The sequence below is a fragment of the Nicotiana sylvestris genome, chromosome 4 (assembly GCF_000393655.2).
Source record: "Nicotiana sylvestris chromosome 4, ASM39365v2, whole genome shotgun sequence".
Taxonomy (NCBI): Eukaryota; Viridiplantae; Streptophyta; class Magnoliopsida; order Solanales; family Solanaceae; genus Nicotiana; species Nicotiana sylvestris.
The window spans coordinates 85,442,812-85,460,651 of NC_091060.1; the positions used below are offsets into that span (position 1 = coordinate 85,442,812).

General features: G+C 41.0%; 1 protein-coding gene and 1 non-coding gene across 2 annotated transcripts; one reads left to right on the plus strand and one right to left on the minus strand.

Annotated features, from left to right (window-relative positions):
* Positions 1-6,978: 6,978 nt before the first annotated feature.
* LOC138890970 (small nucleolar RNA R71) lies at positions 6,979-7,081 on the minus strand. The gene has a single exon (XR_011407332.1). It is a non-coding gene; the product is annotated as a small nucleolar RNA R71 (small nucleolar RNA).
* Positions 7,082-8,046: 965 nt separating this feature from the next.
* LOC104220014 (uncharacterized) lies at positions 8,047-8,994 on the plus strand. The gene has a single exon (XM_009770807.1). It carries the CDS (start codon positions 8,047-8,049, stop codon positions 8,992-8,994), a length of 948 nt encoding a protein of 315 aa, XP_009769109.1.
* The last annotated feature ends 8,846 nt before the right edge of the window (positions 8,995-17,840 follow it).

Sequence of the window (17,840 nt, forward strand, 5' to 3'; positions counted from 1 at the left end):
GGAAGTAGAAGGGTCAGTTTGTCGTAGCAGAAGCAAAAAAAACGAAATGGAGGAGGAGTAGCCATGAACGTCGAGCTCAAGCTCGAGCTTGACGAAGAACGAAGGAGGAGGAGTAGGCATGAACGTTGGTGAAGCTGAAGGCGCAGCTGGGTCGTCCATGGTGAGGATGAAGGGCAGCCATGGGAGGTGGGGTTTGGAAGGTTTGGAGAAGAAGATGAAAAAAAATGAGAGGGGGGGGGGGCGGATGAGTGTTTTGTGTTTTTAGGGTTTTCTCTTTTTTTTTTCTTATTTTGTTGTTTTGTAAGATAATAGGATGTTGGGTTATGGACTGGGTCGACCCAGTTCGAAATGGACTGGGTCATAGGGAAGGTTGGGCCATTTTTTGGGCCTATAGCTTGAAATTGAAGAAGAGGCCCAATTCCGACTTTCTTTATATTTTCGCTCTCTTTTCTTCTTTTATTTTTCTAAAACTAAATTATAAAAATACTTAAACTATTATTAAGAACTAAATTAAGTTATAAAAGTGCAAATTAACTCCCAATAACAATTAACGCACAATTAAGTATTAATTAAGCATAAAATTGTATATTTGGACATTAAATGCTAAAAATGCAAACGATGCCTATTTTTGTAATTTTTAATTTTTGTAAAACAAATTTAATTACTAACAATTGTAGAATTAAATCCTATATGCAAAATGCGACATATTTTTGTATTTTTTATTAATTTAGCAAATAAACATGCACAGATAAATACAAATAATTATTCAAAATATCACAAAACATCACAAAATTGCACACCAAGAAAAATTACTTTATTTTTTTGAATTTTTTGGGAGTAATTCTCATATAGGGCAAAAATCACGTGCTTACAGTGGTCACTCAGCTAGATGACCCATTTGGCCAACCTTCCCGATAGCTCAGATTAATGCAAAATGCTTCTCAGAGGGAAAGTTCTGACGACAGAGATGGGGTGACATTGGAAATACGGTCTAAGCTTTCGTGAAGCTATGACTAAGGCCAAAGCTAGTTTCTCAAGGTGAGGGTACCTCATTTGGGCATCGACTAATGTCTTATTAATGTAATAGATGGGGGATTACGTACCTTTTGTTTTCTCGAACCAGGACCACTCTCACAGCTACTTCGGATACAGTTAGGTAAACGAGGAGGCTCTCCCCCGGCTCCAATTTTAAAAGCAGAGGTGGTGACGAGAGGTATGTCTTTAGTTCCTTTAGGTCCTGGACGCACTCTGAAGTCCATTGGAGGCCGTTATTTTTCTTAAGTACGCCAAAAGAATTTATGGCACATGTATGGAGACCATGAGATTGTCACGCCCCAAACTCGCGGAGCGCGACCGACGCTCAATCGAGTGAACCCGGCTGAGCAAGCCTATTAGATTCTTTCTACCCAAACTCACTCACGAATAAAGAGAAGACATATTCTTATTAATTAAGCAATACGGAGATCATGTATACAATACCAAATCATTTCCATTAGATACTTCGTTTTAAAGTCTCAAAATACACATATTTTCATGGTCTAAAGTGGAACAAGTGATTCAAACATAACATGAATTGTTGACTTTTCCCAACACCGACATACAACCCACACTATGTATACGGAGCCTCTAAGAATTACAAATAGCACAATAGTAGTGTCGGCAACAAGGCTCCGCATATACCTCAAAACATGATAATATAATGAACAAAAGATACATGACCCCGGAATGAAGTGGGGCTCACCAAGTTTGTTGGGAGGAGGGTGTACTGCTATCATTGGTCAATGCTGCCTGCTATGGAACCACCTGCATTCATTAAAGATGCAGCGCACCCGGTAAAAGGGACGTTAGTACTGTTGAATAGCACTAGTATGTATAACTAAACACCATCTCAATAGAATGAATAATAATACAAGGGGAACAAAGAAATCAACAGAAGCCTCAAATAATACCAGAACATCAAGTTAAGAACCACATAAGTTTTTGAGTAAATTTCCATATTTTTAGGTTGGGAGAGCTTTGGTACTGATATACCATCATTCACAATACCACCGTACTTTTACACGAAATCCGATCACGACCCGATCGGTTAGGCCGCGTCATTTGAGATATCAACCACAATCACCATTTCAATTATAATTTCCAGCACAATCACGACCATGTGTGTGACATGGCATTCGATCACGGTCCGATCGGCTAGACCCTCTCACCCGAGACATTATCATTTTCTATCAATCATCTCACTTCATACTTCTTTCATATCATTTCAATTCATTGGCACTAGTGGCCACTATTATAACATCATTCTTGGCACTTGGCCATATTCCATATTTCGTGCTTACCTTATTCACTTTCAAACATCATCATCATTGTCAACAACAAGGCTTTTCAATTCAAGACATCAAGTACACATGTGAGCAATTAATAGTTTTAGACATATAGAGATTTTTCACATAATTTGGCATAATAACCTTCATTCAAACTTGACTTGAAGTCGTAACGTTTATAACATAGAGCCCATATTTTGAACATATTCTCAAATGATAACATATCATGATAAGAGCATTTGGAACACATATTGATCATATATCTTTCACACAAGTTTACTCAGACTAGCCAATTTCATAATGATCAACTCGGTCTTACATAACTTACATGAACATTGTGGAATTCAATTCTAAGAAAAGGGGTTTAGCCAACATATCTCAATGGAGCTTCTTTAAACTCTAAAATGTTCCAGAATTCTTAGCAACTTCAATATATTTTAGAAATATAAAAAATTGAATCAAAATTAGGATGATGATCATGGTTCTAGCTCATTTGAGCATTTCATCGATCATTAGGTGTACATTAAGGTTTCAAGGCCCTTTTATGGAGGATTCCATCATCCCACAACCCATTTTTTACCATTTTTAGCTCACAATCTTCCTACACCCTTTGGTGACACATGCATGCAAAATAAACAACTCCCATACCCATGAATTGTCTTGCTAATTACCTATTTTTAGTTAATTTTCGAAATTAAGGGCTAGGGTGTAGAATCTTACCTCTAGGATAAGACTTAGTGAGTTTTTCCTTGTTAATCTTCAAGGATCTAAGCAAGAATTGAAGGATAATTTGTTGAAGATCACTCTCCCACTATAAAAGTATAAGATTTTTGCTCAAAATGGTCCATTGCATCTATTTTAACGAAGTAGGGTCGGCTAATAAATATCCAAAAATGAAGCTCCGAAACAGGATCTGCGATCACATATGTGACCGAATAATGCTTCTACGGTCCATGAAATGGCCCTCCAGAACTGGTCAGGTCTGCACCACTCTGCGGCTATTATGCGGTCCGCAGACCTCTTTCTGCGGTCGCATAATGCTCCGCAGAACCTCCCTCCGAAAAATTTCCATGCTGAATCTGTGATCAGTGTGCGGCCCGCAAAATCATTGTGCAGCTGCATAATGGACCGCAAATTGGTCCCACAATTTTGCTCAAGTTTCTGCTGCACTCCGCGGCCATTCTGCGGCCCGCATAGTGATTCTACGGTCGCATAATAGGCCGCAAAAATGTCATTTTTGCCAACAATTTCTTTTAAATCCTCAGCGCACTGTTTAACCTAAAAAGTCCGTACCGCGGTCTTTAACACATAATTCTATCTCGGCACCATTAAATCCCAGGTTTTTAGGTAAAATTTTATAGGGCCTTACATAGATGAACCTTGGTAGGGCGGCGATACGGCCGATCAACCTTTGAACTTGTTTTTTGGTGGTCAAGTGTTCTGGTATCCCCTCGATGGCTTTGATTTGGTCAGGATTGACCTCGATACCTCCTTGTGATACTAGGAAACCTTGAAACTTTCCTGAGGCCACACCGAATGCACACTTTTCAGGGTTTAGTTTCATTCTATATCGTCTGAGTATGTCGAAAATTTCTCTCAGATGGGTGATGTGATCCTCTTTCCTTTTGGATTTGACCAGCATGTCATCTATATAGAGTTCCATTGTTTTACTGAGCTGGTCCTTAAACATCCTTATCGCCAACCTTTGATAAGTTTCCCATGCATTCTTTAGCCCGAAGGGCATGACCCAGTAGCAATATGCTCCTTGATGGGTGATGAATGTGGTTTTTTCCGAATTCTCTTCTTCCATGAAGATTTGATTGTAACATGAGTAAGCGTCTAGGAAGCTCAGTAGTTCATGCACGACCGTCGTGTCGATGAGTTGGTCGATATGAGGTTACGGGAACAAATCCTTGGGGCATGCTTTGTTCAAATCTATGAAATCCATGCACATCCACCATTTCCCATTCTTCTTTTTCACCATGACTACGTTGGCGACCCACTTGGGGTACTTCGACTCTTTAATGAAGCCATTTTATAACAATTTTCCACCTTTTCACATACTGCATCATTAATTGTAGAGTTGACCTTGCGCTTGACCTATCTTACTAGGGGTGGAATGGGTTAACGTTTAGTTTGTGTGTGACGATTTCCTTTGGGATTCCTAGCATATATGCATGGCTGAAAGCAAACAAATCTGCGTTAGCTATTAACAATTGATGGAATTTACTTGGTTTTTGAAGTTTGCAGCTGATGTAAGCCTTCTTGTTGTGGTCGTTGAGGTCTAATTGAACGGGGTCAAGGTCTTCTATGGTCGATCCTATAGCTTTGACCATATCAGGGTCTCTGATGTCGTCCTTGTTGTCGTCATGTGCCGACCTCGACCCTCTTGATTTCTATGCCTCTTTTTCTTTGTCCCTTTTTTGTTGGGTGGCCGTGTTGTCTAGGGCAATACGGTAGCATTCCCGATATATACATTGTCCCCCCTGTATACTGAATATTCCCTATGGAGTTGGGAAATTGATGACCTGGTATAGGAAGGGACGACTCTCATGGTGTGTATCCATGGTCGCCCTACTATGGCATTGTACGTTGTAACTTGGTCCATGATATGGTATGTGATTTCTGATAATAGGCTATATTCATGTAGTTTAGCGACCATTTACGCCCCAACTTAGCTATACTTTATTGCTATATGAAGGTTAAATGACAACAAATGGCTCTAATTATGAATTTTGTGCTTTTCAGGAGTAAGTCTTGATTATGAGGACATTGAACAGTGTTTGGAGCTAATTTGAGCAAGGAAGGCCAATCGGAGGTGAATGCGCGTGAAAGAAGAAGGAAAAAAATGAAAGATAGCTGAACTCCAGGAGCGCGGGCCAAGCGCGGCCGCACTCAGGCCGTGCTCGTCAGGCAGAAAAGAATGCAATATGCGCGGTCCAAGCGCGGTCGCGCTCGTCACTTCGAGGAACATTATTTCCAGGGGTAAATTTGTAAGTTCGGGGGCAATTCTCCTTAACCTATAAGAAGCCCAGCTCGCCCAAAAAGAAGGTATCAAGGTTTTGAAGGATTATTGAAGGCAAAAAGAGGCAAGGCGGAAAATTCGGCATAGCGTTTTACCTTTCTTCCTCTTGTTTTGATCATTAATGATGAATTCTACTGTTATGATTGTGAAAACAATTATGTGTAGCTAAACTCTTAATATAGGGTTTTGATGGAACCTCTTGGAGGATGAATTTCTGATATGTTAATATAGATTTGCCTTAATATTTTCTCTGTTTATTCAACCTTATTGTGATTGTTGTTGATTGAAGGGCCCTCAATCGGATGTGCCTATTTAGTATGCATTACTCGGGAGAGAGTGTATATTTAGGTAGTTATTAAATAACACCACTCCTAACGTATATTTGGGATCAATACGAAGGGTTTAAAGGTGGGATTAGGGATAACGAAACCTTGGGTGCGATCTAAGTGAGTTGTAACTAAGTCCAGCTAGCGTAATTTGGGAGAATATGTCTAGTATATTGTTGTAATTACTCGGGAGAGAGTTGTGACAGTCAGAGTGATCATGATCTATAGAAAAGACTTAGGCAAATTTATAGCAAACATAGCGGAAAGGATTCCGACAAGAGGGGAAATCGGAACCTTAGACCTTTCTCATTCTTGCTTACAACTAGTTTATAGCTACTTCCTAATTACTGCATTTTTATTACGTAATATTTAGTTAATAAACACCCAATTTGTACTCAATTATCTCTGAAGATTGAATACGTGAATTTGTATGAGTCCAATAACTTTTATCGATAGGTTAATTTCCGGTGGGATTCGACTTCGGACTTGTTAACCGGAATATATTTGCAGCGATCGCTTTGTCCTTTTTATAAGGCATAGTTTTGCGTGATCAAATTTTGGCACCGTTTCCAGAGAATTAACAGTGTTATTGATTGCAGTTAAAAAGAAGTGCAAAAATTCTAGTGTAGTCAATTTTCGTCAATTTAAACTGATCATTGAAATTCTAACGTTTGTAGTCGCGGTTGTTACAGGCGCATGCCTAGAAACTCCTCAAGAACTGGAGAATTGCTCGAACCATTATCAAATCCTGAGAAAGTGTTCAAGGCATTGAACCGTGCAAACAGGAAAGGCAAACAACAACAGAACTCAACTGAAAAAATTGAACCAGACATGGAAGATGATAATCTAAACAACACAGACAACGTGAATGATCCAAACAACAGGAACAACGTAAATGACCCAAATGATCAAGGTGTGGCACCTCTTGTGCCAAAAGCAGCACTATATGATTAGGCACAACCCATAGTTGACAACTTAGCAACTGCTATTGTCGTCCCTCAGATACAAGCAACTTCATTCCAGATCACAAATAACATGCTACATCTGTTGCAGAACAAGGGACTTTTCTCTGGGTCATACGTTGAAGATCCTCAACAACAAGGGAATTTCCTATCAATTTGTGCCATGTAGAGGCAACACAACGTGACACCATAAATAATACGTTTGTTGTTATTTCCATTCTCAGTGACAGGAGAAGCTCAGACTTGGCTTAATTCACTTCCTATCAACTCCATCACTACTTGGGAGGAATTAGTTAAATAATATTTGAGCAAATTTCATCCATCCAATAAGACTGCTCAGTAAATTGATGAGATATTGAGCTTCAAACAGAAACCAACTGAGACACTACACGAAACATGGGAGAGATTCAACGGTCTACTTGTTACGTGTCCACATCATGGTATTCCGGAGCAGATGTTGGGGCAGAGATTTTACATGGGTTTGGCAGATAGTTTGAAAGCCAATGTTGATGCTTCAGCAAGTGGAGCAGTTTTTAGCAAAATATTCAGAGAGAGCAAGATCCTACTTGACAAGATGGCACAAAACTCAGGATGGGCAACAAGAAACGCTCCAATCACTCCTGTGTTTCACTTAGTGACTCTAGACCTAGCTACCTCCATAGCTAAAAATATGGCCACCATAATGATACAAATGAGCATCCTCACCAAGAAGGTTGAAGAATCAGGCCAGAAGCAGCAGGTACACATAGTTGATTTAACTAATGGGGGTCTATGTATATCATGCATTAACCAACCATATGTCTGCTCATGGAATGCTGAAGGTGAAAATCAACAATATCAGGAGAACATGAATTATGTGGCCAACTACGGGGGACCCAGACCAGGTGGTCAGAACTGGGGTCAGCAGAATCAATAATACAGACCAGCTCAGCAGCAGTACAATAACAACAATAATCATGGGGCTATTCGACCATAGAGGCAAATAATGCCTTACAAAAGGCAACAAGGGTACAACCAACAAAATCAGCAGCAGGCTATCAATAACCTCCACAACAACAGATTGTGAGACATGAAGATGGGTTTGCTAAACTCGAGGGAATGATGCAACTAGTGATTGGTTCCACTAGAAAACTAGCTGACAGGGTAGACTTACATGAGTCAACGATTAAAAATATTGAGATCCAGTTAGGACAGATTTCCATGGACCTAAATAATCGTCCTCATGGGATGTTACCTGCAAATACCCAAATCAATCCAAAAGAGCACGGCCCGAAGAAATTGATGGCAGTGAGACTCTAAAATGGTAGGGACTTAGATTTGGAGCAAGAAATTGCTCGCGAAAGCAGGCCGACTGAGACACTGGTGTTAGTACCATTGAGATAGATGATTCAGCAGGTTTAACTGAGGTGATGGTACAAAATGCGCAAGAGAACACTAACAAAGAAGAAGAGGTTGTGAAAGAGACTGAGGCTGCACCAGAACCGACAGTAGAAGCAGTCCCTGAACAAGAGAAAAACCAAATCACATGGAAAAAGCGACCTCCAGCACCATTCCTTCAGAGATTGGCCAAGTATAAAAAAGATGAGCAGTACACGAAATTTTTGGAGATGTTGAAACAAATTCAGGTAAGCATTCCATTGATTGATGCTTTAAAGGGAATGCCTGGGTATGCAAATATGATGAAGGACTTGATGTTCGGCAAGTTCGACTTTCAAGACTTGGCCACGGTTACACTGACTCAAACCTGCAGTGTTGTTGTGACGAGACCTATAGTTGAGAAGCTGTATGATCCAGGGAGTTTCACAATCCCTTGCACAATAGGCAACTTTGCTTTTGCTAAGGCACTGTGTGATCCGGGAACTAGCATAAATCTTATGCCCCTAGCTATCTACAAAAGGCTAGGGATTGGAAGAGCTAGACCCACGTCTATGCTATTAGAGCTGGCTGATCGAACCGTGAGGCCCTCTGGGATTCTAGATGATGTATTGGTGCAGGTTGGGAAGTTTGTGTTCCCAGAAGATTTTGTCATCATTGACTGTCGAGTTGACAAGGAAATTCCCATAATTTTTGGAAGACCATTCTTGGCCACTAGGAGAGCTTTAATTGACTGTGAAACTGAAGAGCTCAAGATGAGAATAAATGATAAAGAGATAACATTCAACATGCAGAAATCTATGCGTAGACCCAGTGAATTTGCCAATTGCTATCTAATAGATGCAGTGGATGTAGTGTTGTATGAGGATGATGAAGCATTGAATGTTAAAAAACCCCTAGCAGCTTGTCTCATGAGCTTAGACCAAGCATATGGTAAAGACTTGGCAGAGTGGGTACTGGCTCTTGAAGGCCAAGGTTTTTAGAAAAGGGAGCTTGAATTTGAGCCTTTGCATTTGGAGGAAAGAAAAACTCCTCCAGCTAAGACGTTAATAGAAGAGCCACCAAAATTAGAACTGAAGCCACTGCCCTCTCATCTCAGGTATGCATTCTTAGGACCTAAATCAACTCTACCTGTTATTATCTCATCCAGTTTGTTAGATGTGCAAGCAGAACATTTTTAGCAGGTACTAACTGAGTGCAAGACTGCAATTGGGTGGACCATTGCAGACATTAAGGTGATCATCTGGCCTTTTGTATGCATAAGATTCTACTGGAAGGTGGACACAAACCTTTCCGGGAACATCAAAGAAGGCTGAACCCCTACATGAAAGAAGTGGTGAAAAAGGAAGTGATTAAGTGGTTGGATGCGGGAATCATATTCCCCATCTCTGATAGCAACTAGGTTAGCCCAGTATAGTATGTACCGAAAAAGGGAGGAATGATGGTAGTGAAAAATGAGAAGAACGAGTTGATCTCTACACGGACAGTCACAAGTTGGAAAATCTGTATGGATTACAGGAAGTTAAACTTGGTTACCAGGAAGGACCATTTTCCACTGCCATTCATCGATCAGATGCTAGATAGATTGGCAGAGAGGTCTCACTTTTGCTTCTTGGATGGGTACTCGGGGTATAATCAGATTTCCATTGCCCCTGAGGATCGAGAGAAAACGTCGTTCACCTGCCCTTATGGAATCTATGCTTTTCGGCGAATGCCCTTTGACCTATGCAACACACCCGCCACATTCCAAAGGTGCATGATGGCCATATTCACAGATATGGTAGAGGAGATAATAGAGGTTTTCATGGATGACTTCTTAGTGGTGGGGAATTCATTCGATGATTGTCTTGTGAATTTGAGGCGAGTTTTGAAAAGGTGTATCGAGACTAATTTGGTACTAAACTAGGAAAAATGTCATTTCATGGTATCAGAAGGTATAGTCTTAGGGCACCTAGTGTTAAGTAAGGGTATTGAGGTGGATCGTGCAAAGGTTGATATGATAGAAAAGCTTCCACTACCCACCTCTGTTAAAGCAATTAGAAGTTTTCTGGGGCACGCCCGGTTTCTATAGGATATTTATAAAAGATTTTTCCAAAATTGTTAACCCCTTGTGTAAATTGCTTGAAAAAGATCACCCTTTTGTGTTTTCTGATGACTGTAGGATAGCTTTTGAGGAATTAAAGAAGAGACTGGTAACAACACCTATCATAGTTGCCCCCAACTAGGAGCAACTATTTGAGTTGATGTGTGATGCTAGTGACTACACTGTGGGAGCAGTTCTTGGGCAGCGAAAAGATAAAATCATGCATCCAATATACTATGTAAGTAGAACATTGAGTGGAGCCCAACTAAATTACACTGTGATCGAGAAGGAGATGCTAGCAATGGTGTTCGCATTTGACAAGTTCAGGTCTTACCTGATAGGCTCAAAGGTGATTATTTATACTGAACATGCTGCTCTTAAGTACTTAATTGAAAAGAAGGAGTTAAAACCGCACCTGATTCTATGGGTGCTACTGCTACAAGAATTTGATTTGGAGATCCGTGACCAAAAGGGAACGGAGAACCAAGTAGCAGTCCATTTATCCAGGCTAGAAGGAGCTAAAAAGAAGGTTGAGGTAGAAAAGATTCTGGAAACTTTTCCAGTTGAACAACTACTAGCCACGAATCTCGAGGAAGCGCCATCGTATGCAGACATTGCAAACTACTAGGCGAGCGATATTGTTCCTTATGACCTTTCCTCTGTTCAAAAGAAAAATTTCTTTCGGGATTGTCGCATGTATTATTGGGACGAGCCTTATCTGTTCAGGATTTGTGTTGATAACATGATCCGAAGATGTATCCCCGAGATACACCAGTCTTCTATTTTGTAGGCATGTCACGCATCACCATATGGTGGGCACTTCGGTGGAGTAAGGACAGCTGCGAAAGTCTTGGAGTCGGTGTTCTACTGGCCAACACTGTTCAAAGATGCACATCTATGGATAAAGGGCTATGATGAATGCCAACGAACCGGGAACATTTCCTGCAGACATGAGATGCCCATGAACCCAATTCAGGAAGTAGAAGTGTTTGATGTATGGGGGATCAACTTCATAGGGCCGTTCGTCAGCTCATATGGAAACAAGTACATACCCGTCGCTGTGGACTACGTGTCCAAATGGGTGGAAGTTGTAGCACTCCATACAAATGATGCAAAGAGGGTAATTGGTTTTTTGAGAAAGAACATTTTCACCCAATTTTGCACCCCAAGGGCGATAATGAGTGATGGAGGCACTCACTTTTCCAATAGAGCCTTTAAAAAGTTATTGGAGAAGTATGATGTACGCCACAAGGTGGCCACCCCATATCATCCATAAACAAGCGGGCAAGTGGAAGTCTCGAATAGAGAAATAAAGAGTATGCTGACTAAAATGGTGAATGCAACTAGAACAGATGGGGCAAGGAAGTTAGACGATGCACTGTGGGCATATCGAACTGCTTTCAAAACTCCAATTAGCATGTCGCCATAAAATTGGTATTTGGGAAGGCGTGTCATTTACCCATAGAGTTGGAACATAGAGCTTGGTGGGCGTTGAGACAGTTGAATCTTGATAGTGAAACAGCTGGAACAAGTAGAGTAACAGAATTGCATTACCTGGATGAGTTTAGATATCACGCTTTTGAGAGAACAAGATTATACAAGGAGAGAATGAAGATGATACATGATAGGAATATTATTAAGCGGAATTTTAAATTTGGAGACACAGTATTGCTATACAACTCACGTCTGAGGTTGTTTCCGGGCTAATTGAAATCATGATGGTCAGGCCCTTTTCGTGTGGTTGAAATTCACCCCACGGGAGCAGTAGAGATTGTTGCGAGTAATGACACTCGCACATTTAGAGTCAATGGGCATATATTGAAACATTATGTGGGCATGGAGGAAGCAAAGAAAGTGTTAGTGACCCATTTGATCAAGCCTCCAAAGTTGAGCATACCTTAAATGTTCTTATCTGCGTCGTACCGCGACGTTAAATCAGGCGCTTCATGGGAAGCAACCCAATGATTTATTGTATTTGTCATGCTACGACATTAACTAAGGCGCTGGTTGGGAGGCAACCCAATGCGTAATGATTTTTGTGTAGTTAGAATTTGTTATTTTGATTTTTGTAAGTACTGTCAAGTGCAGGTGAGCTTGGGCGAGTGATAAGTCCATCCGACGCTGAAGGGATAGGTAAAAATTTGAGAAATCTTGAGGCCCAGGTGCCCAGCCGCGCTCAGACCGCGCAAAACGCCAAGTATTTTGCCTCAGGTTTTCTCCCAGGAGCGCGGCCGCGCTCAGACTGCGCATATCGCCAAGTATTCTGCCTCGCAAGTGCGGCCGCGCTCGGACCGCTCCGCCTGACACTTTAGTTTAAGTTATTTTTTTTATTTACTTTCCTTTTATTTGTTTTGTTCTTTTAAATATAATATTCTAACTTATCCCCCCCAACCTGATATCTCTCTCTTTTTAATCTTTTCATGCCTAAACCTAAACCCTCCCTTACAAATCAAAACACACAATACCTCTCTTTCTTCCCAAAGAACACCAACCCTCATACTCCCCATTCACGATCAAATCACAACCACTCCACTCTCTTCTCTCTTCTAACAGTCCCCTCACATAACCTAACTATAACTCCACCAGGTAAGGTCACTTGTTTCAATTATTGTTGGGATATTTGAGTTCTTGGTTATGTAGTAGTTTTTTTCTTTAGTAGATTTCTTTTGTAGTGTGCTCTTGTATGCTAGTAGGTTTGTTGAGGTTGTTGTAGATATGTCTGTTGACAGGTGTGGTTGACATTGGGGCAATTGTCGGTGGGTTTGGCTTATACTTTGTTAATTGGGGACTCCGGTGAATGGTGCATATAAAGTATTTGTTAAAATGCCTCAGTGAGTTGTTAATGTTAAATGTGACCAATTGTGTGGATGAAGTCTGAGTAACTGCCTTTGGTTTACATCTTTTGTGTTTCTTTGATGATGTTCTTTATTTCAGGTAGTATGTCGCCTTTCAAGAAATGTCGGACCAGCGGTGCTTCATCCAGCGGCCAAGATGGATCCTCTAGAGCACGCGCTTCAACTCCTGCTCGTCCTTATGATAGCTACAAGTTCGTCTCCACCGCAGCTCAGGACCGTTTTGGTGACAAGGCATCCAAGAAACCTATACCGAAGAGGGGTATTGATATAGGGTCTCTTCAATATGGCTTTCCCAACTTGTACAATGAGTTGGTCCGACGCGGGCTGGAGATTTTCTTTAAAGAATCGTATGACGCAAATTTGATGGTTGTGTACGAATTTTATGCCAATATTAAAGAACATATGAACGGTGTGTGCACAGTGTGCAAGAAGAATGTGGACGCCTCTGTTGAGGCCATTCGGAGAGCATACCGGTTGCCCGCACCTGTGACGAAGGCGGAGGACTACTATGAAGCCTATGGCAGACAATACATCCAGTGGGATGTATTCTTTGAAACAATATGTGTGCCTGTCAAGGAAATTGTGTGGATGAAACATGGGCGTAAGTTCCATTCAGTGGCACTAACCTTTGACGGGAAGTGTTGGTTGTATGTCATCAATAACCGTCTACTCTCGTCCTCCAACACCACTGAAGTGAATGCTCCTCGAGCTGCATTGATTTGGTATTTCATGAATGGCCACAATTTTGACGTGCCCAAGCTTATTAACGAGGAGATGTTTACTCGTTGTCCGGTGAAAAGGTATAGTTTCTTCTTCCCTTCCCTAGTCACTAGGCTATGCCGGGTAGCTCGGGTGCTGGAGAATTTGAGCGTAGATGGAAAAGTGCAGAAAGAGCAAAGTTTTGAACGGATAAGGTGACTATTGGGAAGGACCCTGTGGCACATAGAGGTGATAATAGTGATGACTCGGATGCATCTGAGAAGGGAGAGGATGATCAGGAGGAAGTGGGAGCTGAGTTGCCTACCCATGAGCATGTTGCGGAAGCCGCAGGACCGTCTAGGGTCAGTCTGGTTACTCGGTTTGCAGCCTTAGAGCAGGAGATGGCAGGGCTGCGTACCACTGTCACAGACTTGGGTACTAGAGTTGATGCCTTGGCTACCCAAAATGCTAAATCAGAGAAGAAAATCATGGGCTGGCTGCGTGCGTTGGGTCTGGCGTGTCACCTTGACCTTGGCACTGTCTCCGATCAGGACTGATCTATCAGGGAAGTTCCTTTACCTCGTATTTCTTTATTTTGTATGACATGGGGACATGCCATCTTTTTAAGTGTGAGGTGGGAGATACTTCGTTTGTATGTTGTATATATGTAGGAATATAACTTGATTTTGGTTTTTAGTTAATTGTCCAAATGTGTGATTCGACTTGTCCCGACGATGGATATCACTCGACGAGTTTCTTGAGGGTCTAAGTCGATATATAAAAAAATAGAAGAAAAGATGTTCTTTTGTAGGTAGTGTATCAATTCCCTTTGTGTTTTTCTTTGGATCGCGGTTCTTTTCCAAGGGTTTTGTTTGAACCGGGTGCAGTTAGTTATTTATTTTTTAGGTACTTATAGGTTATGAGCTGAGATGGAAAGAGGGTTTCTTAACGTTGTTATGCCTTGAATACAGTATACACTTTAGTGTGACGCTTAGTCTCAGTTGTTGATTCTTGTTAGAGTGCCTTAAATTGTATGTTCTTAACTTGACTTAAGTACTCAGACGAGAGTGTTTTGATAATCCAATCTAGAGTGAGTCATGTGCCATGTGTGTGTGAGATTTTTTGTATTTTGTGCACTGCATTTGATGCCTAGAACTTGCCTTGTATGTTTGCAAAGCGAAATAGTAGTTTTATTCAGTCTTGGAAGTGATATAGGCATTTCTTTGTTGAACCATATATGTATATTTTACCCGCCTAATTGTTATGTACCGTAGTTAACCCCTTTGAGCCTATAATCTTGTTTCCTTTGCAACCACATTACAAGCCTTACCCAATTGTTTGAATGAACCATCTGTTTGAACCTTTTCACCTCCCATAAGCACTTGAATTGTGATGAACTGGTAAAAGTTAAAGTGTGGGGTGGTTAGTTTGGCTTTTGAGTGGAACTAACGAAATTAGGTGAAAAGTGCATGATTTTGAATAAGTAAGAACCACTTAAAAAAAGAGAGAATAAAATAGTTATATTGTTGTAAAAAATAGTCTTTGATAAGTAGTGACTCTTGATTAAGTGTGCCTAAAGAAGCAGTTATATATACTGATGTAAATGTGGAGTCATGGTTCGACATAAGTGCGAGGTTTTGAATGTGAAAGTGTATGTATTAAAGTGCTTAGGGAGGTGTAGTCACTCTTATATCCAAATGTATCATACCCATCCCTTAGCCTACATTACAACCAAATAAAGTCCTACTTGATCCTAGACTGAATGAGCTCGATTAGTAGAGTAGTACACTACGAGCAAGCATATAGTGCATCTTTTGTGGCATATGAATGTTCTTTCTGAGAGTGAGTGAATTTTGTCTATTGAGTTCCTAATTGTTCTGAATATTATTGCTTGTGGAACTACTCTTGTGTGCGATGTGATGGAACTTGATTCATGAAGGAAAGGTACATCTTGACCTCTGTGTAGAGTAAGTGAGTGAGTTATGAATATTGCGCGTCATGTGAGATTCAACTCTTGAGGTAAAGATGTTACACTACTGGACACAATCCTTGTGATATGTTCTTGGTGTGATGAGTTAGAGAAGTTGCTTAGCGAAGGAACCTCTGTAGGGTATGGTTGATTGCTCGGGGACGAGCAATGGTTTAAGTGTGAGGTGTTGATAATAGGCTATATTCATTTAGTTTAGCGACCATTTACGCCCCAACTTAGCTATACGTTATTGCTGTATGAAGGTTAAATGACAACAAATGGCTCTAATTATGAATCTTATGCTTTGCAGGAGCAAGTCTTGATTATGAGGACATTGAACAGTGTTTGGAGCTAATTTGGAGCAAGGAAGGCCAATCGGAGGTGAATGCACGTGAAAGAAGAAGGAAAAAATGGAAGACAACTGAACTCCAGGAGCACGGCCGCACTCAGGCCGTGCTAGTTAGGCAGAAAAGAATGCAATATGTGCGGCCCAATCGCGGCCCCGCTAATCACTTCGAGGCACGTTATTTTCGGGGGTAAATTTGTAAGTTCGGGGGCAAATCTCCTTAAGCTATAAGAAGCCCAGCTCTCCCAAAAAGAAGGTATCAAGGTTTTTGAAGGCAAAGAAGAGACAAGAGGCAAGACGGAAGATTCGGCATAGAGTTTAACTTTGTTCCTCTTGTTTTGATCATTAATGATGAATTCTACTGTTATAATTGTGAAAATGATAATGCATAGCTAAACTCTTAATCAAGGGTTTTGATGGAACCTCTTGGAGGATGAATTTCTGATATGTTAATATAGATTTGCCTTAATATTTTCTCTGTTTGTTCAACCATATTATGATTGTTGTTGATTGAAGGGCCCTCAATCGGCTATGCCTATTTAGTATGTATTATTCGGGAGAGAGTGTATATTTAGGTAGTTATTGAACAACACCACTCCTGACGTATATTTGGGATCAATACGAAGGGTTTAAAGGTGGGATTAGGGATAACGAAACCTTGGGTACGATCTAAGTGAGTTGTAACTAAGGCCAACTAGCGTAATTCAGGAGAATATGTCTAGTATATTGTTGTAATTACTCGGGAGAGAGTTACGATAGTCAGAGTGCTCATGATCAATAGAGAAGACTTAGGCAAATTTATAGCAAACATAGCGGAAAGGATTCCGACAAGAGGGGAAATCAGAACCTTAGACCTTTCTTATTCTTGCTTACAACCAGTGTATAACTAGTTCTTAATTACGGCATTTTTATTACGTAATATTTAGTTAATAAACACCCAATTTGTACTCAATTATCCCTGAAGTGAATACGTGAATTTCTGTGAGTCCAATAGCTGTGATTGATAGGTTAATTCCCTGTAGGATTCGACTTCGGACTTGTTAACTAGAATATATTTGCAGCAACCGCTTTGTCCTTTTTATAAGGCCTAGTTGGGCGTGATTAGTTTCTAGAGTGACACCACCGACCAAAACGGGGAGTGTGATTTCTCCAGATGTTCACTCAACTGCATTGTTAAAACCAGTTAGCGTGATGCAATGCGACACTATCTTATCTTTGACTTTCATTTGTGCAAGTACTCGAGGATGGATAATGCACGCGCTGCTCCCGTCATCTACCATAATGCGTCTCACATCGGTATCTAAAATTCGTAAAGTAGTAACGAGGAAAATCACTGTAAGGAAAGGTCAAACCGTTGGTGTCTGACTTATCGGAGATGATACTTTCTTCGAGTCTATCATACCGTTCGCGGGTGATTGACCCTTTGAGCTTGTGGTTAGTGGTGAATTTCACGCTGTTGATAGAGGAGTCGTCACTACCACCGATGATCGTGCGGATGTACGAGCTGGCAAGGGTGGCTTGTCGGTCCTTGGTGTTGTTCGTGTCCTCTAGCAAAGTTGGTCCTTCCCTGGTCACTTAGCAACTCTTTGAGGTGCCCTTGTCATAACATGTTTACGACTTCCTACCTTAGGGAGATGCAATCTTCGGTTTTGTGACCTCGTCCTTGATGGAACTCGTAGAGGGTGTTGGATTTTCTGGTACTCAGATCCAACCTTATATTTTGCGGCCACTTTACCTTTGGTCTGAGTTTCTCCAGAGCATAGACTATCTCTGTAGGTGACACACAAAAATTGTGAGCAGATAATAAAGGGGGCATACCTCTTTTATTCCGATGAGTCTCTGTCCTTGGTCTAGATGGGCCTTCTTCGTATAGGGGG

Bases quoted from the DNA above. Each gene is read 5' to 3' on its own strand.
- LOC104220014 (XM_009770807.1), top strand. From the start codon at position 8,047: ATGGTACAAAATGCGCAAGAGAACACTAACAAAGAAGAAGAGGTTGTG.